The sequence below is a fragment of the Fundulus heteroclitus genome, chromosome 21, assembly GCF_011125445.2.
Source record: "Fundulus heteroclitus isolate FHET01 chromosome 21, MU-UCD_Fhet_4.1, whole genome shotgun sequence".
Lineage (NCBI taxonomy): Eukaryota > Metazoa > Chordata > Actinopteri > Cyprinodontiformes > Fundulidae > Fundulus > Fundulus heteroclitus.
This window is the reverse complement of record NC_046381.1, coordinates 1,956,534-1,983,887: the sequence shown is the minus strand read 5'-3', so window position 1 is coordinate 1,983,887 and position 27,354 is coordinate 1,956,534. Positions and strand designations below refer to the sequence as shown.

The 27,354-nt window shown below is 40.9% G+C and overlaps 1 protein-coding gene across 3 annotated transcripts in view; it reads left to right on the top strand.

The window, feature by feature from the left end:
* LOC105934150 (myocyte-specific enhancer factor 2A) overlaps positions 1 to 25,290 on the top strand; it is a 53,324-nt gene extending 28,034 nt beyond the window's left edge. For all 3 annotated transcript variants that reach the window (XM_012874013.3, XM_012874012.3, XM_012874014.3), the window contains 8 exons: positions 1,691 to 1,894; positions 13,665 to 13,799; positions 14,027 to 14,228; positions 14,695 to 14,748; positions 16,878 to 17,035; positions 21,788 to 21,914; positions 23,686 to 23,788; positions 24,213 to 25,290. In XM_012874013.3, the coding sequence (XP_012729467.2) occupies positions 1,691 to 1,894; positions 13,665 to 13,799; positions 14,027 to 14,228; positions 14,695 to 14,748; positions 16,878 to 17,035; positions 21,788 to 21,914; positions 23,686 to 23,788; positions 24,213 to 24,549 (1,320 nt within the window). In that variant the 3' untranslated portion in view covers positions 24,550 to 25,290. The remainder of the gene's footprint in view (positions 1 to 1,690; positions 1,895 to 13,664; positions 13,800 to 14,026; positions 14,229 to 14,694; positions 14,749 to 16,877; positions 17,036 to 21,787; positions 21,915 to 23,685; positions 23,789 to 24,212) is intronic.
* The last annotated feature ends 2,064 nt before the right edge of the window (positions 25,291 to 27,354 follow it).

Sequence of the window (27,354 nt, the reverse complement as noted above, 5' to 3'; positions counted from 1 at the left end):
AGCTCGAAAAGCTCCGCCTATACCCATAGAATCTGGGATTACGATATATAAATAAAAGCACAGTTTCCTATAGGCTTTGGCCTTTAAAACTATTTGCCCGGGGTAAAGTCCAGTGCAGTAATCTAAGCAATTTGTAATTAAACATAGATGAAAGTCTTTGGTCAGCTGTCTCAGTTTGAAAAAGCTGGACTGGACCAACAATTTTAACTGCACATCAAAGTTAAGATTATTCTCAAGTCTTACGTTCAGGTCTGTAGCAGTCAGTGTCAGATTCCGACTTTAAGGTTCCAGGTCAACACTGATGTTAGAGACATCAATGGAGCCAAACAACTCAACCTCTTCATTGTTCTGGTGTAAGACCTTTGTATACATCCCTGATTTCTGCAATTCATTCCAGAAGTTTATGTGCAGAGCAACTAATTTCCTTTTTAGTGTCATAAAAGTTTGACTGTCTTCTGAAAAAGAAGGCTAGACCATGTTTTCCTATGACTGACCCCAATGGGACTTGGTAAAGAGAGAAGGGGAAGAGGCCAAGAATGGAGCCTTGAGTTATTCCGCGTGAATAAAATAAAATTAAATAAAATAAAAAAAACAGTTCTCCACTCTTAAAAAAAAACTATGGTTTGGTGTGTCCTGGCTGTCTGATGGATGACTTTGACACGCTACCATGGTTTATTGGACTGATCCAGAAGGTCCTCCGCTGTGCTCGTGGCTCTAAGATATATTAGAGGAAAAAAGGTTCTGCTCTTCTTTGAATTTAGAGATGTTCACATGAACAGAGATGGTAGTTTCTCTTTTCCCTTGGCCTGTATCTTCTTCATAATGATTAAACCTGCCGTTTCTGGGCAGTGCTAATCCAAGTTCCTCCTTTGGAACATACAAAATAATGCCAAAAAATGTGCGCAAGTATTTGCAACTATAGTGAACCACATCGCATATTAAATAACCAACTTTGCATCCACTTTTAGCAGAATTTCACCACTTTGCACTGAAATGGCAACACTGGATTTTCATCAAAGGAAACTGATCGGGTGGGGATTAGTAATAGTGCCGGCAAGAATTTAAAACTACTTTCATCCCAGGTTTGTATGTAAATATCATAGAAGTACAATTAAGAAGTTGTGTGGATTAGAGAAAATGAAGACTTGAGAAAGTTTTGAACAATCAACAACTCCACAGCTGCCGACAATAAATGAGAGAGCACGTTTCGAAAAGGGCAGAATCAAGGAGTGCATCAGATACACCTGCTGTGTGCAAAAAGCTTTAAAAGTCTAAGACAGTGTCTAAAAATACTGTATGATTGTACATTTCGTATCAGGATCCTGGAGGATATGATGAAAGAAACGCACACCTCCAAAAACCCCTGTATGATTCACTGCAGGGAGTGAGCTGCTCACTCACTGTAACAGGGATGATGCAGCGTTAGCTGGAAAACAGCCACTCCAAACAACACAGAGGCGTTGAGAATATGAGTAATCTGTTCACAATGCTACTGTGCAACTTATGAGATAAAGACGTGGTGTTAGCGGTAAAGTTGGAAATAATGACATAAATGTTGCAAATTTGCTCAATGGATTCAATCAGCACATTAAATGTATCCGAGGTATACCTGTCCCGCGGTCATTAATGAACGTATTCTGCTATCGTCATGAATCCATATGATTAGTGTGTGTTTGCTTCGTTTCTCCAGGTGACTTTCATGAAGAGAAAGTTTGGCCTGATGAAGAAAGCCTACGAGCTGAGCGTTCTGTGCGACTGTGAAATTGCCCTCATCATCTTCAACAGCTCCAACAAGCTGTTTCAGTACGCCAGCACCGACATGGACAAGGTCCTGCTGAAGTACACCGAGTACAACGAACCCCACGAGAGCAGAACCAACTCTGACATCGTAGAGGTAAGCGCGGGATACGCGCCGGTGAATGGCAAGGGATCTTCTTTGGGAGGATTTGATTTGCCTTCCATCAGTCTGATCTGTGTGCACTCTGTTGCTAGAGAAGACATTAGTTTGGTTAAAAGCCCGCAGCGTGTGCAGTATGCAAATAAGCGTCACATTCAGCACAGCTTGTTTCACATCAGCACCCATGCAATGTTGGCACAGTTATGGAGTAATACTCGCTTGCTTTTGTTATTTACTTCCACAGAAAAGTGCAAGGAGAGTTCTGCCTTCTGTTTGACAGACGTTTTCTTCATCCATGCCAAGAATAGGGAAGGAAGTGACAAAAGATGCCTTTTAGAAAGGGGAATTTCTAGATAATCTGACAGCGAAGAGGTCAGAAGTAATATTTAGGTGCCCTTGCTTCAGTCTTTTCTTTGAAAATATAAGGAAGTGAAATCTGCATAATTAAAAAAAGCGTAAATACTTTTCTACAATGCCAAGACTGAAAAAATAATAACTGTTATGTAGATCGTTTTCATTTCTCAAATTCAAACTGTTTAATTAGATACTAGAATGTCCTCTTTTGGGCCTTAAAGCTGCTGTCACTCTTGTCAATATACATGTTGTCATGTATTCTTTTGAATGTAAAAGGCACATTTAACAGGGGTCTAAATGTGAAGAAATTAAGCAAATTCTGTGAAATCTTAACTCCTGCTCGGTCTAAAGTCTGTGCTGCTTAGATGATGTGGCCCCTGTTTGGCATTGTGTGTGTGTGTGTGTATGTGTGTGCGTGTGTGTGTGTTACAAACTGAGCAAAAAGAAAGCGGCAAAATCCTAATATGCTAGCAGGACATGATAATCTTTCATAAAAACCAGAGTGAGCTACTGACGTATGAATAATAATAAAAAAAAAGTTAAATAATATGGCTATGCACCTTTAACGTTTTGCTGCACCTTCCTTTATCTCTTTTACCTTTCCATTACTCAGTCCATTGCATTTGAAATAATCGTAAAATAATGTCCAATAAAGTTTTTTGCATGAGTATCAAGCGGAGCATTATAGCGAAAGCAGTAAATTAACGTTTAGATCCAGGTCTGACTGAGTAATGCAGTCCTTGCATGTTTTGATGTTTAACGCTTTATTAAACTTAGTCCACCGGAGACACAAAGCTGCACTAGACCTATGCAACTTCCTTCTATAGGTCCAGGAAAGAAAGGCATAGAGTGCCAGGTAGTGTTTGTGTATACAGATTGCAGGCTGCAGTCCCAGCCGGAAACAAACTTCAATTTGGCTCAAATAATGGGACGTCCCATGTATTACCGGGTAGTTGGCAACCCCACTGGGAGGTATGAATTGGATCTTACAGATGTCCATCTGAAGCTTTTTAGATAAAGCTGTGAGCATAATGACCCCACATCTTAGTATAAAAAAAGAACGATTCAGTCAGATGTTACACCAGCACAACAGCCACCTTGTTGAAACACAGATGTTTAACTGGGATGCTCGTCCAGTTTTACTGTCTGTACTCAGTGGCATTCCCGTTAAAAATAAATGGTCAACGTGACTCATGCTCTAGCTGTTTATGTGAACTTCCACTGCGTGTTTGCCTTTCTAGGAGCCTGATTTTCACACTTAAGTTGTGATTTCCCTCCTTCAGGGGAAATTAAATACAATAACAGTTATTTCCTCAAAACCAAGCCAAACTTAAACCTTACATTTAATGGTGCATCTTGTGACATTTGATTTCAAAAAGCTGGCAATACCTTCGAGCTTTGAAAACTCCCTACTTGTCTAATCTTACATTGTTTTAAATGGGGGGACTATGCTAACGGAAATAAATGAAATACTATTGCCTGGAGCCAGTAGCTAAACTGGGACTCTGCAGAATGGTACAAACACTTCCAAATGTAAACTTGTGGCAGTAAAGATGATTACTATGAACAATTCAAATGATGAAACTAAAGAGTGTCTGTGTAAATTCTGCTGCTGCAAAACCACAAGTGGACACCTGAGAAAGCTCTGTCAGCCATTAGCCATGCCGAATTTGCCTGCTCTAAACCCTGTTTTGTTTACTCCCCCAAATGTCATGCAGACAGACAAACCGGCTACGGAAACGTCCGAAATATAATAGTTTGCTCCTTTACATATTGGTCTGTTTATTTGCAACATTAAAGCATGAAATTTGACTGCATTTAAAGGACAAGCCCCTCTCGCTACAGCAGGCGTCCCATGTCTGATAAGTCCAACAGGAAGCTCCTTTGGAGTCATCAGTGAGGGTCAAGCAGGAAAATTAAACACTCAAGTTTCTTTGTTTAACTGAACAAACTTAGGACACACATATACTGTTATATATATATATATATATATATGTAAAAACAACTTGCCACTATCGCTTCGGTTTCATTAAAATTCAATTCAATTCAATTCAATTTTATTTATATAGCGCCAAATCATGAAACATGTCATCTCAAGGCACTTTACAAAGTCAAGTTCAATCATATTATACAGATTGGGTCAGATTATACAGATTGGTCAAAAATGTCCTATATAAGGAAACCAGTTGATTGCATCAAAGTCCCGACAAGCAGCATTCACTCCTGGGGAACCGTAGAGCCACAGGGAGAGTCGTCTGCATTGTACATGGCTTTGCTGCAATCCCTCATACTGAGCAAGCATGAAGCGACAGTGGGAAGAAAAACCACCCATTAACGGGAAGGAAAAACCTCCGGCAGAACCGGGCTCAGTATGAACGGTCATCTGCCTCGACCGACTGGGGTTACAGAAGACAGAGCAGAGACACAACAAGAGAAACAAAAAAGCACAGAAGCACACATTGATCTAGTAATCTGTTCTACATTAGATGGTAGTAGCGGGTGAGCCGTCTTCTCTGGATGATGTCACAGTTAACAGAACGCCAGACCAGGTGTACCTACTATGAAGAAAAAAGAGAGAGAACAAAAAGTTAAAAGCTGAAATGACGACAGTCATTTCAATGTAATACAATGCAAAACTGGAGAACAGTAGACTGAAGAACAGTAGAAATCAGTAGAGTGAGAAAATTAGACCCTGATGTCCTCCAGCAGCCTAGGCCTATCACAGCACAACTATAGAGATAGCTCAGGGTATGAGCCACTCTAACTATAAGCTTTGTCAAAAAGGAAAGTTTTAACATTAGTCTTAAAAATAGATAGGGTGTCTGCCTCACGGACCAAAACTGGGAGTTGGTTCCACAGGAGAGGAGCCTGATAGCTAAAGGATCTGCCTCCCATTCTACTTTTAGAGACTCTAGGAACCACCAGCAGACCTGCAGTCTGAGAGCGAAGTGCTCTGTTAGGAACATACGGGGTAATCAGAGCTCTGATATATGATGGAGCTTGATTATTAAGGGCTTTATACGTTAGAAGGAGAATTTTAAATTCTATTCTTGATTTAACAGGAAGCCAATGAAGGGAAGCTAAAATTGGAGAAATATGATCCCTCTTGTTGATTTTCATCAGAACTCTTGCCGCAGCATTTTGAATCAGCTGAAAATGACGACAAGACAGATTTTTGAAAAAAAGAAAAGAAAAAAGAAGTGGGTTCCTTTTGAATTTAGCGTCAGCAGCATGTTTCAGATCATCTTTAAGACGTTTGCCGCTGTTGTTGCATCATCTTTGTGGAACACGTACCAAAATACACTTTTTTTCTCGGTTTATGGCTTCAGTTGTTTCACAGTTCACACACCACTCACAAAGTACGTAATCCAGATGGGTCTTCTACCGTCCTACAACCTTCTGCATTTTGGTTATTTGTAGATTCAGTTACTCACTTTAGCTTTTAGCTGTTGTTCAGCCTCCAAGCTGCCCGCTACATTTAATCATTTAATTTCAGTGTGCAGCTGCCTTTCTTGGCCAGGTCACCGTTGTGAAAGAGATCCCTAAACTCAGTGGGTCTTTCACCTGGTTCAATAAAAAAAAATCTGGTTTAAAATGCAAATACTGTTTTCACCCTGCTTTTGACATTAGAGGTGCCTCAATTCTTCGTGACATAAAATCAGCAGCGTGTCAGAAACAATCCTCTCAGATTTGGGTCCATATGGATGCACGTTTTACTACAAAGCAGGACTGATCCAGGTTTCATGCTGCTTAGACTGAACTTTGGCCCTGCCATCTGAGCTCAGGACTCAGTGCACATTCTTCCCGTGTTTTATTGGCCAGACCCGATGAGCCATGTGAATTGTAGCCTCAGTTTCCTGTTCTTAGACAGGAGTGGCACTTCGTGTGGTCTTCTGCTGCTGTAGCCCATCTGTTTCAAGGTTCCACATGCTGCACCATAGGAGAGGGTATTCTGCTTACCTTGGTTTTACTGAGTTTTGTTTAGCTATGTTGCTCTGCTACTGTCTTGAACCACTCTGTCCATTCTCATATGACTTTAGATATCAACATTTTCATCCACACAACTGCAGCTCAGCCTTATATTTTCTCTTTGTCCAACCATTCTGTGTAAACCTGAGAGGCTGTGCATGAAAAGCTAAGTAGACCAGCAGTTTCAGAAATACTGACCCTCCCATCTGGCACCAACAACCACGGCACGTTTAAAGTCGCTAAAATCTTCTTTTTTCTGATAATAAGCTTGATCTTCCTGTCTTAAAGGTTTTAAAAATTATTTTACAGCATCGTAAATGATTACATTAAAGAAATAAACACTTGTTCATTTGAACAAATTATACATTTTATCTGTAAAAAAAAAAAAAAAAACATATTTGTACTTGTCATTGTTCGTGGTTTTCTATCTTCTCACCTGATCTCTGTGTTTTTAAAGAAGTATCTTTAAATTTCTAATCAGAATTTCAAATCTCTGGTAACTGCAACTGAAGTGACACGGCCACTTTTTATCTTTAGTCATTTTCTAAGAATGGGCTGTTTTATTTTGGGGTCATATTTAGTGAAAAAGCAACCTAATTGTGGCATCGGCTAGAATGACATCTCAGAGCTCATTTGCACAATTATCTGTGGACCGTGCTGCATTGTGGTTAGATAAATGAAAATATCTGCGCTTGTTCTCAGTGTTGCAATACACCCCCCCCCCCCCCCCCAAAAAAAAAAAAAACACAGAAAAAAACAATTTTCAGCTTAGGACGTCTTATGAAATAATGTATTTTACTGTTGTACTTTAACACACGACATAAGGATAAAAACCTGTAAAATGTAGCTGTTTTCATAGTACATCTGTAGAGCAAATCCAGGGCCCTGGGTTTAACTTCCAGTTGGTTTAAGAAGAGCATCTGGTGTAAAAACTCTGCCAACTCAGTGTGCAAGTGGTACTGACCTTTGACCCCTGAATAATGCCGCAGCCATAAAGACTCACTGACTCACAAAACTTTATTTTGATACCTTTTTGCAGTGCTTCCGTGGACACCGGTGACGCCTCGACTGGTTCTGGTCAAGGCATCAGCTACTTTAAACTACATTAAACCAGCTGGCATTTTGGCCAGTCTTCTGATAAATGATAAATGAAAGCTTTGTGTGCATAAACATCCGCCCAAGCTGCCAACAACTTACTACAAGTTATCATAGCCGAATGTGGCTCCAGAGGCTCTTGAATCATTGTCTGTACAACATCTCACAAGTTGCAGCATATGACTGAACAACAAGGAGGTAACTGGCAGAAGATGCAGTCTTAGCCCTTGAAAGTTATTTACAGCAATACTCTTTTACATTATCACAGTAGTTACTAAAAAATAAAACCAAAATGGCAACCTTGCTATTTAAAACAAAAAAGCTTTAATTATTCTAATTGCTGCTGTGACATATTACATTGTTACCCCTGACATTTACAGTTGAAACCACATTGTATAAAACACATATTTTCTTTTTTTCTCACTGTGTGAGACTGAATCAAACTAGGATTCCTAAATTATTTGTATTTGTTCGATGGCAGAATAATGAGATCTATTTTTTTTTTTAGAGATGTTCATTACTGTCTTCAAATTGAACAGTTTATTTCTTCTTCTATAACTATGCCTTTAAACTAGAAAGACTAATTTGGCTATTTGGACAGTCACGGTGCAGAAACTAAAGGAGCGCCACCATTCGCACTATTTTAAAACTATAGTTGGCACTCTATGAATAGCATGTCTGTCAAGCAGCCAACTGAAGCCTTGCTACCCGAGCAGTTAGCCTGACAAATGAATCTGCTAACATCAGCTTTTTTTCGTACTCTGTTACTCTATAAAAAGCAGAAGAGTAAAAAGGTGTTATATTTGGCTCACTAAGTACTTGAACTACTTAAACTACCCTTTGTACCTTTGTCTTAGTGAATCAAAATCAAAGTACCAATAAATAAGGGCTATAGGTAGCAACATTATAATCGTATAGCGGCAGGAAATTTGTTGATTTTCTGTTATGAATAGAAACAATTAAATCACGTTAATCATTATTGTTTAAAATGTTTGTGTAAGGCCCATTTTATTAAAGGCTGTCCGTCTGTGACAATGCCATACAGGCCCATGCCCAGCGCATGCTGTGTATGAAGAACGCTTTCTTTCTTACTGATTTAAAAGGTCATAACCTGAAACACTTCAAAGATCAAGCTCCAAAGCAGAAAGGGATGATCCGCTGCCATCTAAAACAGCCCAAAAGGCCTCGCCGCTCAGTTAATCTTCCTGACAGTTTGCTTTTGTCGCTATAATTGACCCAGGCTTGTCTCCAGCAGAGTGAGAGTTTCAACAACAACAGAGACTCTGTCCAAGATATGCAGTTCAGTCAGGTCAGCCAGCAGAGCGCAGAGATGAACGAGAAGTTTAACAGAGAGGGAAGCCTACAACCGGGTGACACCTGAAACCTAGGTACACAGCTCAGCTGTTGTTTTAGTTCGCTCCCAGGAGCCATTTGCAGGGAATGTAAGGGGCTGCTCCAGCCTGTGAAAGTGTTAGCTGAGCAGCTTTCTTTTGCCAGTGATGTGTCGGATCAAAACTCATGTATTGTGCCCTATTCTTAGGCTGCAGGGCAATCGCTCGGCTGAAAAAGGCTCGCTGCGGGGAGAGGGATGGCTTTGATCCAGCCCCAAGAGCTACAAGACATCACCCTGACATGTTATGATTCTTAACAGTGCAGCTCGTGCCTCTTGGTGGCAACGCTCCAGATGCCTGTGGAGATCCACTAAAGCCAGCTTTGACATTTGAGATGATAAGAAGGCACACACCCTTAGATCCTGTGACAGACACTTAGAGATAGTCCTCAGAGACCAGACATGATGCAGTGCTTTAAACCCCCGTCTATGGGGACTTATCTAACCGTGTGAGTCTTGGACTAAATCCTGCTCGACCCACATGTCCTTGTTCTACTCTGCTCCTCTCTGTGCTTGTATCATAAATGATCAGCGTCCTCGTGCATTTTTTTTCCAGGAAAGGTCTGCATTTGAAAGTTGAGCATAAAGCTCAGGAAATCTAAAAATTGAATGTGAAAAGTCAAAATGCTGTGAAGCTGTTGTGCAGATAAATACACTTTGAGGTTTAAATGAGGTATTATATAAAATATAGGTTGGTAGATTTTGTCCCATGTTCTGTCTGCTTTTTACTATAGGGATATTTACTTTCCTTTATTCCGTCACATTGTTTGATTATCTTTAGCAGAGTAGACCCTATACTATGGCAGCAGTCCCCATTATGTAGCCGTAAGTGCCAAGCTGGAGCCTGTAGCTGTCTGCTGTCCTCCCACCTGGGCTGCTCATTGAGCCAGGCCCCTGATCAGAGACGCAGGATACAGAATATGTGCACAGCTCATCTTTAAATCAACCTATTATTCTTATGTCCCAATTTTTGCCTTCATCTTTGTGCTGTCATGACACGGTTTGTTCTTTAAAGAAGCAGCTGAAGACCCATTTGTTCCAACTGGCTTTTAACTAGTTTTATGCTATGATGTTGCATTTCTGCTTTTTTATATATATTTATTATCCTTTTATTTTGGGTTGTTTTGTGGTTGGTTTTATTTTGAAGCCCTTTGCGATTTTTATCCGGAAAAATGCTGTATAAACGGTTGTTTATTTACAAATTATTGCAGGTACCTATAGGTATTGTTTATAACTTTTGCTTCACCAAGGAAAACTATCTTTTCCTACCTAAAACTAAAGGCTGGAACACACCAAACCATCTGATCTGTACTGATTTTTTCCTCCTTGACTGGCTGCATGGGGTCTACCTCTACGGGCCACCAGACTCTTGAGATCAAGTATTAACGTGAGAGTACGTACTGCAAATTCAGGAAATTCTGCTGGCGTGAACATGCCAGGCTGGAAAGCTGCAGTTGCTGCTTGAACAAGCTCAAAGAAGATTGAACGTTTCACTTTATCTGTTTGCTGTACTCTGAGCTCCTTCCATGGGTAAATTATACAGGTAGACGCCTCATTTCGTGCTGGAGTGCATTATTCTGTGTCGCCGCCATATTGGATGGGTCTCTCCTTCTCTCTGCTAGCATAGCAGCCAACGGCAATAAACGCAGAGGGAGCACCTTTGCCCGTATTCTCTGTAGCTTACGGGTGCTAACCAGCGCTAACTACACAAAGTAGATCACATGGTGCACGTCACCATTTTGGGCTGAGGTTGGTTCTGAAGATGAGTGTTTACTTGTTGAGAACAATGCAGAAACTTAACAGATGGACCATAATTTTATGTTTATTCATTTGTTATCGCTGTATTTCACAAACTAAGGCTGAATCGCGTTGGCAGATTAAGCACCCTGGAGTTACAGAGCACCAGCACATGCAGGAAGCTGTGCAAAACAATTGTTTTTGCACACTTAAGCTCCAACCATAGTTGCAAGCAGGGTAGTGTAAGACACTGGAATGACCTGGAAATTTTAAAGAGCACTTTTCCAGGGTCGGTGTAAACCTACAGCCACATTCTTTGATACAAAAGAATATTCCTGAGACCAGACTATAAGGTTGTTGTGGAATTCATGGTGGGATTTAATTTTTACATTTTTTTTGTTCTCAATCCGGTCTGACTGAACTTGAGCGGTTTTACCAAGATGTAGGGGTCAAATTTTTAGAAGTGCAAAGCTTGTAAACTTATTGCAATGTTTTTTGTAAGTCACATCATTGTCAAAAGAATAAAGCGAATATATTTTTCCTTACTAGACGAGAGCAACAAACACATCTGTATCTATTTTAGAAGTTTACAAGCGAGCTGAAATTGCTCGACGGCTTTACAAGAGCCGAGCGTGTGATTCCTTGAGAGGTCACCGGCTGTGAAAGTGGCGTTCAAGGTCTGTGGTGAGAATAGACTCGCGTGTGTTTTTAAAGCTTTGGAGTAACTACCAGTGTCTGAGAATGCAGAGGCCATGTGCTGGACAGACACTCAGCCGGGCGTGCTGCTTGGTCAGTCCATCCTTTTCATGCCCTGACCTATAATGAGAGGAGCAGAGATGAGATGATGGATGCCGGGGCGCTCATGTCATCGTCAAGACTTTTCTGTACGACCCGTCTACCAGTGCAGGTGCCATTAAATTCCATCTACTTATCTGCCGCTGTATTATTAATCTAAACTTCATCATAGCAAAAATCCTGATTGTACCAAGTCTGATTAGATGTCATTTAAACTGGGAAACTACATATAATGACATAAAATAACAAATTGTGACTATTAGTGTGAATGCAATATGCTTTTCATTGTGGCAATACTACAGAAATTTCTTTAAGGATCCCACCACAAACCGTGTAATCCAGCCCTGATGTCCTTTACTACCTTCCTTTAACGTTTCCTTTTATGCCTTATTTGTGCATCAGCGCCGTTAGAAAGCTCGGAGTTTGTATGGCTGCTCAAAGATTGTCTGTTGCTGTGTGTGTGTGTGTGTGTGTGTGTGTGTGTGTGTGTGTGTGTGTGTGTGTGTGTGTGTGTGTGTGTGTGTGTGTGTGTGTGTGTGTGTGTGTGTGTGTGTGTGTGAGAGAGAGAGAGAGAGAGAGAGAGAGAGAGAAGACACTGTGCTTTGTTAACAGGGCCGCTGTCCTTCAGCTAATTTCAAGCTGTAAAAACAGACTGGTACAGCAGTAAGCCACCTCTGTTTGATCCCAGGGAGTTACCAAAGGGAGCTTTGAAACTTTCAAGATAAATATCTTGCTCCATTAGGGTGGAGCTGATGTGTGGAAAATTATATTTTCTGTGTGAAATCATCCAGGGCTGATAAAGTCAAACTGAGCATGCAAGTGTTTTGCTAAAGCACAATGTCAGGTTTCCTTTTATCAGAAAACTGTGATGTGTTTTATGGATGCAGATTGCTTTTTACCATGGACTGATTAATCAGTGATAGCTACTAGCTAGGTTAGAATATTCACAATAGGGTCACATGCATCCTGCTATTGTTCCTTTTAAAGAATATTTACACCCTTTTACACATTTTGTACCACTCTAACCTCAAACTTAAGTGTGTTATTGGGATTTTATGTGATAGTACAAAACAAAGTAGCACACGGTTGTAAAATGGAAGGGAAATGATGGTTCCTAATTTGACTTTATAAATAGAAACCTGAAAAGTGTTATTTATATCCACCCACTCATGTCGATATTTGATTGAACCACTTCTTGCAGCACCCATTTTGGGGAATGCCTCTACCATCTTTATTGTACCTGCTGTCTTTAATGTCTCTATCATGTTCAATGTTTCTACCATCTTTAATAGCTCTACCGTCTTTAATGTCTCTGCCTTTTTTAATGCCTCATCTTTAAAGGTGCACAGCCTCGTTGACTTTTTTTTATTTATGTCAGTAGCTCACTCTGTTTACATACAAAGTTTGTAATTGTTATTAGCATCTCCCAGCGAAACAATGAAGAATTGTCCAAGATCCAGTGAAAAAAACACAATATATGATTCCAAGAGGGAAAAGATTGTAATGTGGCTGGGAATACAGTATGAATGTTGGTGTTCGCTGAAGCTGATGGCTCAAATGTGAGCGCAGAGTTGATTGACGTGAGCAAATTTTCTGATTACTGCGAGGTATTGTGGAGGGTCATGCTCGGTCTGGGATTATTTAATACTGTTTTATTAATTAAGCAAACCGGCATCATGATAATGTCAGTAGATGGCGCCACTTCTGTTTATATCTTATATATTTGGGAGCAAACAGCATCATGGAATCCAAGGAACACACCAGACAGGTCAGGGATAAAGTTGTGGAGAAGTCAAGCAAGCTAAAGTTAAAGCAAGCTTAGGCTATAAAAAGATTACCCAAGCTTTGAACATCTCACAGAGCATTGTTCAATCCATCATCTGGAAATGGAAAGAGTGTGGCAGATCTGTAAACCTACCAAGACAAGGCCGTCCTCCTGAACTTACAGGCCGAACAATGTCAGCACTGATCAGAGATGCAGCCAAGAGGCCCATGGCGACTCTAGACGAACTGCAGAGTCAGACAAAATAAGGAATCGATATTTTGAAGCCACTGAGCTTTGATGCTTAAACATCAAATTAAAGACGTGCTTTAAAGATTGACATAAGTTTCATTACCTGTGGCGATGCTGCAGTTTGAGCTGAATTAATGAACGGGCTGCCATTGAAATAATGGAAGAGAGAACAGCTTAACGGGAATTCTCTGTGCAATATTTCAAATAACTTTTTATTATTGCATGTTTATTTCTCTGTTATTGCTTTTATTTTAGCTTATGCATATAAGTGTCTTGAATGCCTTTTGAGACAGCTTTAAATCTCGTCCATCCACCACCAGCTAGTATGGGATAATTAGGTTTTATTACAAATGCAAATAACTTTTTTTTCCAATCTTTATTTTATGCTTTTGTGTGCTGCAATTTACCCACAGGCCCTGAATAAGAAGGAGCACCGAGGCTGCGACAGTCCAGACAATGACAGCTCCTATGTCCTCACCCCCAGCACAGAGGAGAAATACAAAAAGATCAACGAAGAGTTTGACAACATGATGAAAAGTCATAAAATAGTAAGCGACTGTTTGGTCTTCGTTTTGTTTCTCCTGCTGTTTCCATGTTGGTGCAGAAGAATTGATGATCAAATAATAGTGAATTTCTCCATTGTGAGATCAATAAAGACTATCTTATCTTATCTTATTGGATTCCTTTGAGAAGCTACATTTGAGAAATTTCATATACTTATTATGACACAGGCTGCGCTCTGATCAAGATCTCTTTTCTTCTTCCTTCCTACCAGTCCACAGGTCAGCCGTCGCAGCATTTCATGCATGCAGCATCAGGCAGCACAGCCTATGCTCATGGTGCCGGAGGAGTGACTTCCCAGGCTCTGGCTGCAGCCACAGCAGTCCTGTCTGACAACGGGATTCTCTGCTCGCCTCACCCACATCCCCACAGACACACAAACGCCTCACAAAGACCTGCCAGCACTGGAAACACAGGTCTGTCTCACTGGGTTGTTTATGCTTTGAAAGTATGAGCTACAGAGTGACACTAAAATCATGGGCGGTCCAAAGAGGACTTTAATTCAAGTCTGTATCAATAACTGTGAACAACAACAAATCTGCAAAATCTGGTCTGTTGTCATGTGAATTTAAACAAATGCAAGCAATGTCTAACAATAGTGTACTTGCTATGCATTTGTTTTTTTTTAAATAGCTTTAAAAATATATATTTTTGAGAGTCTCTTTAACAAAAAGGCCAGTTTTAGAATAGAAGTCTTTTTTTTGGTGTAAGCAGCTTTCACTTCGTGCACCTCAGAAGTGAAACCTTTGACTGAACTTGAAATGTATCTAAAGAAACGAAAAGTTTCAAGAACACACGAAGGTCTGTGAAAAAAAAATGCTGTGGATAAAGTCATAAAAGAGTCCCTAAAGAGCCATTTTATGTGTGTGCGCTCACCATTAGGTGGCCTGCAGGGCAGTTCGGATCTGGCTCTGCACAATGGATCTGGAGCAGCTGGTATGTATCTTATAAACATGCTTTGACACACAGAGCGCTTTACACACAGACACTTTGTTTTCTTGTGGTCGGTCAGTGTGTAAGATTATGGTCTGTTCACTTTGGGCTCTGTCCTGTTGATGACATCATGAGGCCTCCAGTTTGCAGTATCTCACATCTTAGCTTCAGGGTGGGACCACAGTGTGTTGGCTTCCCTAATCGTTTCTGCTTCACTCTTTTGCTCCAAACAAGGACCCCTTTAAAAAGGGCAGCACTTGTTTAGGCTGCACTGCACTTCCTAGGAGAACACCTTCAGAATCTGGCTGGACTGGAGCAAAACTGGAAAGCCAGCATTGTGGCAAGTCAGCAATAGTGATCATCACCCTCAGTTTCAGCCTTGTTGTGGAAAGGGAAACGCTGTTTTTATTTTATTAAATTTCAATTCTATTCAGAAATACTTTATCAATCCCAAAGGCAAATTAAATGCTGGTGTAACTCATAGGGGTTTCATCATGGAGTCGTTGTAGATGCTGATGGCTGCAGGCAGGAAGGATGTCCTGTAGCGGTCTGTCTTACAGCGGACCTGGAGAAGCCTCTGACTGAAGGCACTCTGTTGCACAACAGTCTGATGAAGAGGATGCTTAGGATTTATGAAGAATCGTTCTTTCCACTATCATCTTCAGAGGTTCTAGAGAAGTCCTCAGAACAGAGCCGGCCTTCTCTATCAGTCAGTTGAGGTTTTTTTTAAGTCGCTGGCTCTGATGCTGCTACCCATGAAAGGGATGGCAAAATCCACAACAGACGTATAAAAGACCTGCAGCATCTCGCTGCAAACCCTGGAGGAGCTAAGCTTCATCAGGAAGTACAGTCTGCTCTGCTCCTTCTTGTAGACAGCTTCACAGCTGCGTCTCCAGTCCAGTTGGTTGTCCAGGTGAACACCGAGGTATTTATACTCCTCCACCACCTCCACTTCTTCTCCCAGGATGGTAATAGTGTGTAGGACCTGTCCCTGTTTCTCCTGAAATCTATAATCATCTCTTGTGTTGTATTGACATTTAGGATGAGATGATTGTTTCCACACCATGCCACAAAGCAGTCCACCAGCTCCCTGTACTCAGCCTCCTGTTCATCTCTGATATTGTTCTGCCTCCTTTGCTACAGCATACTGCTCAATAATTCCCAAAAATAATAATAATATTAATAATATCAGATCAGCACCTGGATAAATGCTGGTAAAGGTTTGCTGTGCAGAGCATTGTGTAGATACTGTGTCTTAGACCAATCAGAAGGAATCATATTGGAATCCTACCTACAGTTTGTTTTTATTCCAATGCAGCAGGCTGCCACTTTGTTCTCAAAAGACTCTAAAGTAAAGCTATAGGCGGTCGTGGTTCAGCTAAGTCAGATAAACGTGAATTCCAGTGATGCTCTCTATGAGCTTCTCGTAAATGAAGAAATGGTGCTCGGCTGGACGGGTACCTGCTGAATCCAAACTGTAGCAGGAAGCCTCTCTACTTCCTTTGGTCTCAGAGCAATGCATGCAATTTTGAGATGGATCCTCACCTCCTGAGCTGCCTATGTTTTTTATATATTAGGTCATGGATGGGGTCCTATTTCTGTGATGAGGCTCTCATGAATGCAAGATGTTTAGCTTTTTTAAAGCAGGCTGAGTTAATTCTCTGGAGCATGGCAACCTAAAAAGATCAGTGTTGCTCCAGGTATCAGCGTGGACCTGAGCATGGAAATTAAGAGAAATGCATACTTGCTGTATTATTTCATGCTGTTGGTCTTCAACCCCTTCAACAATTTGCTTATAGCTGAATCCTAGAAATGCAGCCATTACGTAATGTGAGGAGAGAGAGAGAGAGCAAATCAAATATTTATCGTCATCTCCTGTATAATACATAGCTGCTCTTTCTCCATTCGGCCATTAGGGTTAGCTCTGTTGCGGACAAGATGAATTAATGGGTCCGCTTCATGGGAATGCTTTGCGATATTAAAGGACGTCTCCAAGTCTTTTTCAGGTTCTTCAGTGAATAGAGGAGGATTACTTTAAAATCTGTAAACAGCATGTTTTGTTGAGTCATTTATGTTGTCTGCAGACTGTTTGGGATTTCCTTTTCATTGGTTCTCAAATGTCTGTTATTCAGTGAATGGATTCATGGGCTCCAGTGCTGGAGGCATTTTGGGGAAGATCGGACCACCAAAATCTCCTCCTCCTCTTCCTCATCAAGGGAGCAGCCTGATGCCCAGCAGCCGCAAAACCGACCTCCGAGTGGTCATCCCTCACTGCAGAGGAATGACGCTGGTATGGATTACCTGAGTCCTAAACATGCAGCCGCTATGAAGTCGTGTTTGATGACTTCAAGTCCATTTTGATTGCAATCCTCGTTTCTTGACAATTTTGGTGATTATGGCTTCCCTGTGAAAACCCGAGCTTCTATTCCTCAGGTTATTAGAATGCTACCAATAAAAGTATTTTTATAAAACAAAATGTTATGATATGGCCTACGCAGTCATGGGGAAGATTTCTGACTTTACAGGGTAACCCAGAAAAAGCCATTTGTAACAAAGTAGGCTGCTCACAGAATACTGTGTCTAAACATATTGATAGAAGCTGAAGAGTCACAAGGCACAGACAGTGAGTAAAGTCACTATACACAGATACATCCTGGACCCGGCCTACAACTGTTGTGTTTCGCTTTTTGGGTGTTATTTATCATTCTAATTGTCTGAAAATCTGAATTTAAGGTTTCCTCTAGCTGTAAGCCATAATCAACAAAATTACCAGAGAAACTACAGCTTGAAATACTTTGCTCTCTGTGTAATGAATCTATGTAGTAATTGAGCTTTTAAGTTGATTACCAACATAAATTCAGGTTTTAAACATTTGTCTTATTAAGGACTGTATAGTGATGGGGTTAAACAGCAAGTTTAAACTTTTTTTTTTTTTTTGTAGTGATGGGATGTGCCGGTATTTAAAAGCCTCTGCCTCTTTGAACGTTTGAACATTTTCTAAACTAAAGTCTGTTATTTTGATTTGATTTTGAAATATTGCATATAAAAACAATATGTAATTGTTTTCTCTTGGATTAGTCATTAGTGTCAGGGTGATATTTTAAAATCAAAAGGAATCAACACCCAATAACCCCACATTAGCTACCATAACACTCACCATGAATCACAAGAAGACTCCTACGAGTTTTCCTCGCCTAAAAGAAGAACGGACCGTGGTTGTCTGGCAGAGCTGATTGAAAGATTGATGTTGGTGGATAATTATGGGATGTTAATGGATCATAACACTCTTTTCATGACAGCTGTAGCTTCATGTTAATTACCCCATGAATGTTTCCCTCTCCACATGAATGCTGTCTTAAGCAACTTTGGACAATTAAGGAAACAGAATAAACATAACCCATCGCTGACGTTATCTTTCCTTTAAACAAGCTGCAACATTACAAGACCACTTCCAGTTGGAAATATCAAAATAAGACGGTTCCAGTTTCTTAATTTAGAAGTCTGACTCTCTTTTCAATTACGTACTATACTTTGCCTTGTTTATTTAATGTTTTTAATACTGCAAACGTGAACATCTTTACTAGTTAAAATCAAATGTCTAAATGTGGATGTTCAAAACAGTTTACCAATTATTATTTTTTTAATTCTCCAGCTCAGAGTGAGTGGTGGAAAACCCTCCATAGTGCCATAGTGCAATACATAATGAAGGAGTGGACATTTTGAACAGGTGATAACTCCGTTATTACAAAGACGAAAAACTGCGTTGTTTGAATCCTTCAGAAATGTAGCATTAACAGGTTTCAATCTCCTTCTATTATTTTTTAGACCATAAACTTTTGCTTATATTTCTAATATTGTATATATCATGTTTGCTATATTTTCAAAATAAGATAACGTAGCCTTTAGCAGTTTCTTCCTCGCGGAATTGATTGTTAAAAATTAAGACATAATTGTTCATGAAAATCAATAGATTGAAATGTAATGAAAAAACGTCCATGCGGTAATTTAGGCCTAAAGACAAACAGGTTAGGAATCTTAACCTACAGCGATGCAGAGTTAGAGGTGACCTGAATGTAATGGATTTGATGAAACAATGTTTATTTTTCCAGACTTGAGACCTGACTGTGACTGTGACAAAATGATTTTGGAGCATCTCTGCTGTTTGAAAATATTTCCGATCACAAAACACACAAACAGTAGCAGCACAGACACTAGAGGTGTGCCACTCATCCCTTTCCTGAGAGTTGCTACAGTCAGCATGACTGCAGGCTGGGTACAGAAGCACATTAATAACACCCGTATACCATGAAGCCTTTAGTTTCATGATTACATAGGTGCTTAATGTTTTTGCTGATAAATATAGTGCCTTGCAAAAGTATTCACCCCCTTGCTATTTCTACTTATTTGGTTACATTGGACCCTGATGGATTTGGTAAAGATAGTTGATAAAGTGAAATGAGACAGAATTAATGAAGAAATGAAGATTGGTATCTGCATATGTATCCATCCCCTTTGCTATAAAGCCTATAAAAGGTTCAGGGGCAGCCAGTTACTTTCAGAAGTACCTGTGCTTAGTGAAAAAAAAAGTCCCCCTGTGTGCAATCTTAGTGTCACATGATCCGTCAGTATAGACACATCTTTTCAGAAAGGCCCCAGAGGCTGCAGCACCACTAAGCAAGAAGCATCACACCCTGAAGACCAAGGAGCTCTCCAAGCAAGTCAGGGACAAAGTTGTTAAGAAGTACAAGTCAGGATGGGGTTAGAAAAAGATATTAAACTTTTTTGATGTTCTCCCGGAGCGCCATCCGATCCATCATCATTAAATGGAAAGCACATGGTACCACAACAAACCTACCATGAAAGGACCACCCACCAGAACTCACTGACCGGGCCAGGAGGACATTGATCAGAGAGGCAGCAGAGAGACCAGAGGTCAGTCTGAAGGAGCTGCAGAGACTGGAGGATCTGTCCATAAGACTGCAATAAGCTGTACACTCCAGAGCTGGGCTTTATGGAGGAGTGGCCAGTCATTACTTAGTGTTAAAAATAAGAAAACAAACTATGAGTTTGCCAAAAGACACAAGGGCAGCTTCCCCGATGCAGGTCTGAGTGGAGGGAAAGATGGATGGTACTAAATAGAGGAATAGTCTGGAGCAGAACCTTTCAGTCTGCCTGTGATTTCAGACTGAGACGGAGGTTCACCTTCCAGCAGGACAACGACCTGAAGCAGACTGCTGAAGCAACACTGGACTGGTTTAAGGGGAAACATATAAATGTGTTGGAATGGCCTAGTTAAAGTTCAGACCTCAGTCCAATTGAGAATCTGTGATTAGACTTAAAGATTGCTGTTCACAAGTGAAAACCATCCAACATGAAGGAGCTGGAGCAGTTTAGCCTTGAAGAATGGACAGAAATCCCAGAGGGGAGATGTGGTGAGATCAGAGAGACTGACCCAAAACCACTAGTTGTTAGAATTGCTGCAAAAGGAGGATCAACAAAGTACTGATTTTAGGCTGGGCAAACAGTTATGCATGCTATAGATTTCTGTTATCTTGTCCTAATTGTTTTTTGCTTTACAATAGAAAAGATAATACAGTTTCAAAGTTGCAGACATGTTCTGTAACGGAAGTGGTGCAAACGCTCAAATAAGCCACTTTAATTACAGGCTCTAAAGCCACAAAACATGATAAATTGAATAATTTGCAAAGGCACTTTACTTTTTTACTTTCCCACTATAACCACTACAATGACTGGTGAGCAAATATAACATTCTGTTCTCCAAGCTATATTTGATTAACACTGATTTAAGGCATTCAAGCCTGCAGTGAGTTTGTATCATCATCTAGAAAACAGGACTTCATGAGTGCATGATTTCACTATAGAGTAAAAAAGCTTGAAACCTGTCTTAAGACATTGCATCTTCAGATCTAATGCTGATAACTTCCTAACTCTTTTAAAGCAAACACCTTTACTGTTTTGATCAGCAGCCTCCTGAGTAGATCATTTACAAAGCTGCCTTTCACTTCCCTCCTCCATACATGCACGCTCGCATGTTCTGTACAGACCAGCACAACTGAGCATGAAGAAGGAACTGAGCATGTCTGCCTCTCTCCGCTTTATATGTGTGAGATTCATTACCGCGTTAGCTGAACTGCTTGTTGGCTGTCTGTGGAGTCCGATGCACCGGGGAGATGCGGGAAACAACACGGTCTCTGGGGAGGAACTCTGGGTTCCTAAAATGTTTCGGTTGCTTAACCCTCTGCGCCTGTGTGTGTTTATTTAGCAGTGAATGACATAGTTTGGGATGATGTCACTGCTCACATTATCAGGCTGGAGCGGCAGCAGCTCAGGGAGGAACGACACAGAACTTTGAAGAGCTCTGTAACAAAGTATGCGTTGAGGAGCCCGCCACGCATAACATTAGCTAACGAACACTTTACTTGATAAGTAATGTGATAAGTAAGGTGTTGTTTCCACTGGAAATCAAGACAGGGTCTGGTTACAATGTTTAGGGTGTTGAACCTGGTAAAACAGACCTGATGTTCAGCCTGGATGATCACATCTGCAGCAGTGAAAAAAAGCCTAAATCAGAACAAAGTTATCAATGGAGTGTGCATTTTGGGAATTCCTGGAACCTTTTCACAAACCTCACTAGTCTGCATTTAGTAAGCAGCAGCATGTATCTTTTTGAAAATCAAAAGCAAAACTTAGACTAGAAGAATGACTGAAAGCGCTGGTTGGTTAGCTAACGGTTCAGAAGACTCTCAATATCACCTCAACTTTTTTTTTTTTTTTTTTGCGGTAAGTAGCAACTACCTGTCTTTCCTGGATGTTTTTGGCATTATGAAAAATATAAAGTCAAAAACTGAGACTACCAGTATCCTTTTGTTTCAATAGAAGATGCCCCAGAAGCCATGCTGGTTTCTCTTTGCAAATAGGTTTATGCTGACATCATGTGGTTAAAACAGGGCATTACACAGTCTGGGACTAAACGTAAAACAAAAGATCAGAAGCCTAACGAGCGTATTGTTTTTATTTTCAGAGCAACCAGCGGATGAGCAGCAGTCAGTCCAGCCAGCCTCTGTCCACCCCAGTGGTCTCCATCGCCACACCCAGTCTGGCTCACCAGAGTCTGGGTTACTCCAGCATCACCTCTGGCTACAACAGCGGTACCTCCCTCTGCTGACCAGAATAGGCCACCATATTGCTTATATACCCATTTTGTCAGATTACAACCTTCATTATTATATTTACAGGGATTTTATATGATAGATCTATACAAAGCCAAGCATAGTTGTTTTTTAAAGTTTTTTTTATCAGTAGAGCCGTCTTTTAATGTAATTACAGCGGCTGGTCCTTTTGGGTAATTCTTCACAACTACAGATGGAAATCTTTCTCAATTTTCTTAGCAAAAACAGCTCAAGGTCATTTTGACTGGGTAGAGAGCATTTACGAAGAGAAAAGTTGGAAAATGCACGGATTGGCTTTGATTTAAGCCAGGGGTGTCAAACTCATTCTGGTTGAGGGGCCGCATTCATCTTAATCTGATCTCAAGAGGGCCACACGAGTAAACTCAATGCAAGATTAAATAGAACTAATAAATGTGGACTTGTTGTTGATTTTTATATTAAGTTAATTTCACTTTTACACAATATATTATGAATAACCTCAGCGTTTTTAAGAAAGTATGTGCAATTTCAACAATACTTTTACTCAGTTAAACATTTAGTTGTGCATTTTGCATAAGAACTGATCACAGTGATTATACAATGTTGAAAAACATTTATTCACATTTTTTGGAACTTAAAAACACTGTCCTGCATGACAAAATACATCAAACAGATAAAAATTAAGAAATGATTAGAATTTTTCCACACCTGAAGCTTAATCTGCTAATTAAAACACAGCGCCCCTCGTGGACAATATAGGAACTGCATATTTTCAATTAAACAAAGTACATGTTTTTTTCAATAATTGTTTTATCATTCTCTTCCTTTTATCTTGTCCACTTGCGAAAGTCAAATCTGATGAGCTCTTTGTGGCATCTTATTGCCACATTGCCAGACAGGACATTGGAAAAAAAAAAAAAAAAAAATTTTTTTTTTTTTTTTTTTTTTTATAATGATAATGCATTTAGCCACAGGGCCGGACTAAATTGTTTGGCGGGCCGGATTCGGCCCGCGGGGCGTATGTTTGACACCCCTGATCTAAGCCATTTTATTGTTGCTCCGGCATTATTTTTTAGTTTGTTTTCCTGCTGGGAGGTATATCTCTGCTCTCAAATCTCTTGCTCTCTCAGCAGTTTTTCCTCCAGGAATACCCTGTATCTAGCTCCATCATTTTTTAAATCTCACACTAGCTTACTGGTCTCTGCTAAAAACACCCAAACAACATGATGGTTCACAGCATGATCCTGCCACCATCATTTATCAGCATTGGAGAGCAAAACGTTTTGGCCTCATCATTTTGGTCTTACTAGAGCATTTTCTTCCATGTGTTTGCTGTCGGCCATCCATGGCCTGTGGCAAACATCATCAACTATGACTTTTTTCTTACCAGTCTTCTATAAAGCCCGAGATTAAATTACACCCGGGTTACTCTGGTTGCTAATTAGGTGACTAATGAATGTTGTCTTCTGCTGTGGGGTTTTATCGACGGTTATCAGAGCAAAGGGGGCTTGATAGAAATGCACGTCACATTTTTAACAGTTTTATTTGTAAAACATTGCAATGACCATGTATCATCTCCCAGCCATTTAACATTTATTATCTACCTGGAGTTGGTCTATCACATAAAATCACAATAAAATACATTGAGGTTTGTGGTTGCAGGGTGACAAAATGAAGACTCAAGGTGTAGAAATACTTCTGAGAGGCAATATATCATTCTAAATCCCATTGAATGCTGCCTTGCAATACCTTATATGTTTCTGTTGGTCAGATTTCTCGCTGAACAGCGCAGAGATGGCAGGATTCGGCTCGGCAGCGGGCCACTCTCTGGGCTCCATGACAGCTTGGGAGCAGCACCAGCTCAGCTCCTTGGGGTCAGTACCTGGTGGCTTCTACCCGCACGGATCTTGGTTTGGATTGGTTTCAGTGTTGGTGGCTTAGTTGTAAAGTTTGTTGTTTAGGTTTAGGCTCAAGTGAAGTTAGAGTAACACTTAAAGAAATAGAAACGCATTTTTATTTGTTTTAAATCCATTTTACACCTGATGCCAAATGCTCATTTTTGAACTTGTTTAAACAGCGAGAGCCTGTAGATTTTACACAACTCATCCATTCAGAAGTGTCAGGTCACATTCCTGTCTGCAAATGGGAAACATAAAAATTGATATAGAGAATAAACACAAAAAGACAACCATGAATGAGTGACTCTTAAAAAATGCAGCTTTTCCCCACCAGATGGCGGTGTCACTCAACTCTCAGAGCCTCAGCTAAGACTCGTCTTCTGTCTCTGGGTGTTTCTAGATCAGCAAGCTCCGATCTCTCCATCAGCATCAACCACAACGTCAACATCAAAGCCGAGCCCATCTCTCCGCCACGGGACCACCTCACCCAGCCCGGGTACATGACCCATCACGCTGGCCCTCCTCCTCCCCCTGCCTCTTCGTCCACCCGGGCAGACTTAGGGAGGTCCCCCACGGGCAGCATCAGCTCCTCCTGCAGCTCTCACGAGGACGGCAGCGACCGGGAGGAGCATCAGCAGAAGAGACGTCCCGATCTCCACTCGCTCCATGCGGGTCGGTCAGAGGGCAGGGAGAGCCCGACTGTGAAGCGGATGAGAATGGACAGCTGGGTGACATAGAAGCCTTGAGTCACGTGTCGACATGGACATCAGGATAAATGCAGCAGGGACACTCGTTATGCAAATAAAATGATGGATTTTATCCACACATTGTGCTAGCCCTTCCTTAAATTATGTTTCTTCTTTGTTTTGTTTTTTTATTTTCTTTGTGTTTATTTTTTTTGTCAGATTTACTGATGAGATTTTCAAAAAGATCCGAGCACCCTTAATCTGTACAATCTTTAGAAAATGTGGGACATTTTTAAATCCCAACCGCAGTACAATCACTTATTTTTTTATCTGATGGGATGTGGGAGAAGGATGAAAAAGTCTGGTAATCCCAGGTTTTTTGTTGTACAGCAAAGAATTACTGAATCATTTCTGAACTTCTCAGGGTGAGAATCATTGGAAGCAATACTCCCTCCACATCCCATCTCTGAAATACTTCCTTAATTAAAAAAAAAAAACACCTTCATATCTGCCAAAGCAGTCCACTGTACACACAACAGCACAATGTCTCATCAGCGTCCCAAATTTAAAGCCATCCTCACCATCTGAACTATGTCATCTTTGTTTTGTACATAGTATGTTTATCATGTGTCACATGTATTGTAACAACACAGTATTGTCTGTTTTATCTGGCACGTCCGCCAGGTTTCACAAAAATACACTTTTGAAGATGCTTGCCATAAAGGATGAGTCTGGTTTGTGAAGTTTGCTTCATCGGGCTTAACTTGCTTAATAAAACACACATCAACAGACCGATTTATGGGCCTTCCTGATTCTGAGAGACCGAGGTAAAATGCATGAGGAGTCACAGGGATTCATTCAAAAGTGGTTGTTTTTTTATTCTTAACCCAAAAAGCCAAACTTACAAAAACTGGGTTCCAGACTCATAAAAGAGGTAAAAAAAAAAAAAAAGACCAAATTTAACTCAAGCAAAACTGCACAACCAAACATAACTGACCTTCCAAAGAAATGACACACAAGAGAATACAGGGGTTGGACAATGAAACTGAAACACTAGTGTGGGAGGTTTCATGGCTAAATTGGACCAGCCTGGTGGCCAATCTTCATTAATTGCACATTGAACCAATAAGAGCAGAGTGTGAAGGTCCAATTAGCAGGGTAAGAGCACAGTTTTGCTTAAAATATTGCAATGCACACAACATTATGGGTGACATACCAGAGTTCAAAAGAGGACAAATTGTTGGTGCACGTCTTGCTGTCGCATCTGTGACCAAGACAGCAAGTCTTTGTGATGTATCAAGAGCCACGGTATCCAGGGTAATGTCAGCATACCACCAAGAAGGACCAACCACATCCAACAGGATTAACTGTGGACGCAAGAGGAAGCTGTCTGAAAGGGATGTTCGGGTGCTAACCCGGATTGTATCCAAAACACATAAAACCACGGCTCCCCAAATCACGACAGAATTAAATGTGCACCTCAACTCTCCTGTTTCCACCAAAACTGTCCGTCGGGAGCTCCACAGGGTCAATATCCACGGCCGGACTGCTATAGCCAAACCTTTGGTCACTTGTGCCAATGCCAAACGTCGGTTTCAGTGGTGCAAGAAGCGCAAATCTTGGGCTGTGGACAATTTGAAACATGTATTGTTCTCTGATGAGTCCACCTTTACTGTTTTCCCCACATCCGGGAGAGTTACGGTGTGGAGAAGCCCCAAAGAAGCGTACCACCCAGACTGTTGCATGCCCAGAGTGAAGCATGGGGGTGGATCAGTGATGGTTTGGGCTACCATATCATGGCATTCCCTTGGCCCCATGCTTGTGCTAGATGGGCGCGTCACTGCCAAGGACTACCGAACCATTCTGGAGGACCATGTGCAGCCAATGGTTCAAACATTGTATCCTGAAGGAGGTGCCGTGTATCAGGATGACAATGCACCAATACACACAGCCAGACTGGTGAAAGATTGGTTTGATGAACATGAAAGTGAAGTTGAACATCTCCCATGGCCTGCACAGTCACTAGATCTAAATATTATTGAGCCACTTTGGGGTGTTTTGGAGGAGCGAGTCAGGAAACATTTTCCTCCACCAGCATCACGTCGTGACCTGGCCACTATCCTGCAAGAAGAATGGCTTAAAATCCCTCTGACCACTGTGCAGGACTTGTATATGTCTGTTTACACCATACTAATAAATTATTGCGGTCTAAAACCAGGTGTTTCAGTTTCATTGTCCAACCCCTGTATATACACTGGGTGATCAGACCAATAACACAATAGGGGTAATTAAAACCTAACAAACAACCGCAAATTACAAAACAAAGCAGTACAGTTAAGTTTGGCAATAAACTAATCTAAGAACAATGAAAATACACCAACCTCTAAATACAAACCCTAAGTGAAATGCAAAATAAAGAAAGAAAAATACAAATTCCCCCTTCCAACAACATCAGGTGGAACAGTCCAATTCCCCCTTCCTATATTTAGGTGATCTGAGCCCTGGCAGCCATCTTTTGTCTGGCCAAACTCCCAGGCAAAGATTAGTAACAAAAACACAAAGAAAATATGGATAAGTGGCTATAAGTACATAATAGTAATATCATCTTTAATGTCATTGAAACATACATTACAACAAAATTTGATCTCTGCTTTTAACCCATCACCCAAGGGGAGCAGTGGGCTGCCATGTGCGGTGCCTGGGAAGCCTTCTGGGGTTAAGGGTCTTGCTCAGGGACCCAGAGTGCAGGCACTGGGAATCAAACCGGGTACTTGCATCCTTCTCTGAGTGCAAGCGTGCTGCTCTAACCACTAGGCCAGCACTCCCCATACACTGAGACTGTAGCTCAGTGTATGG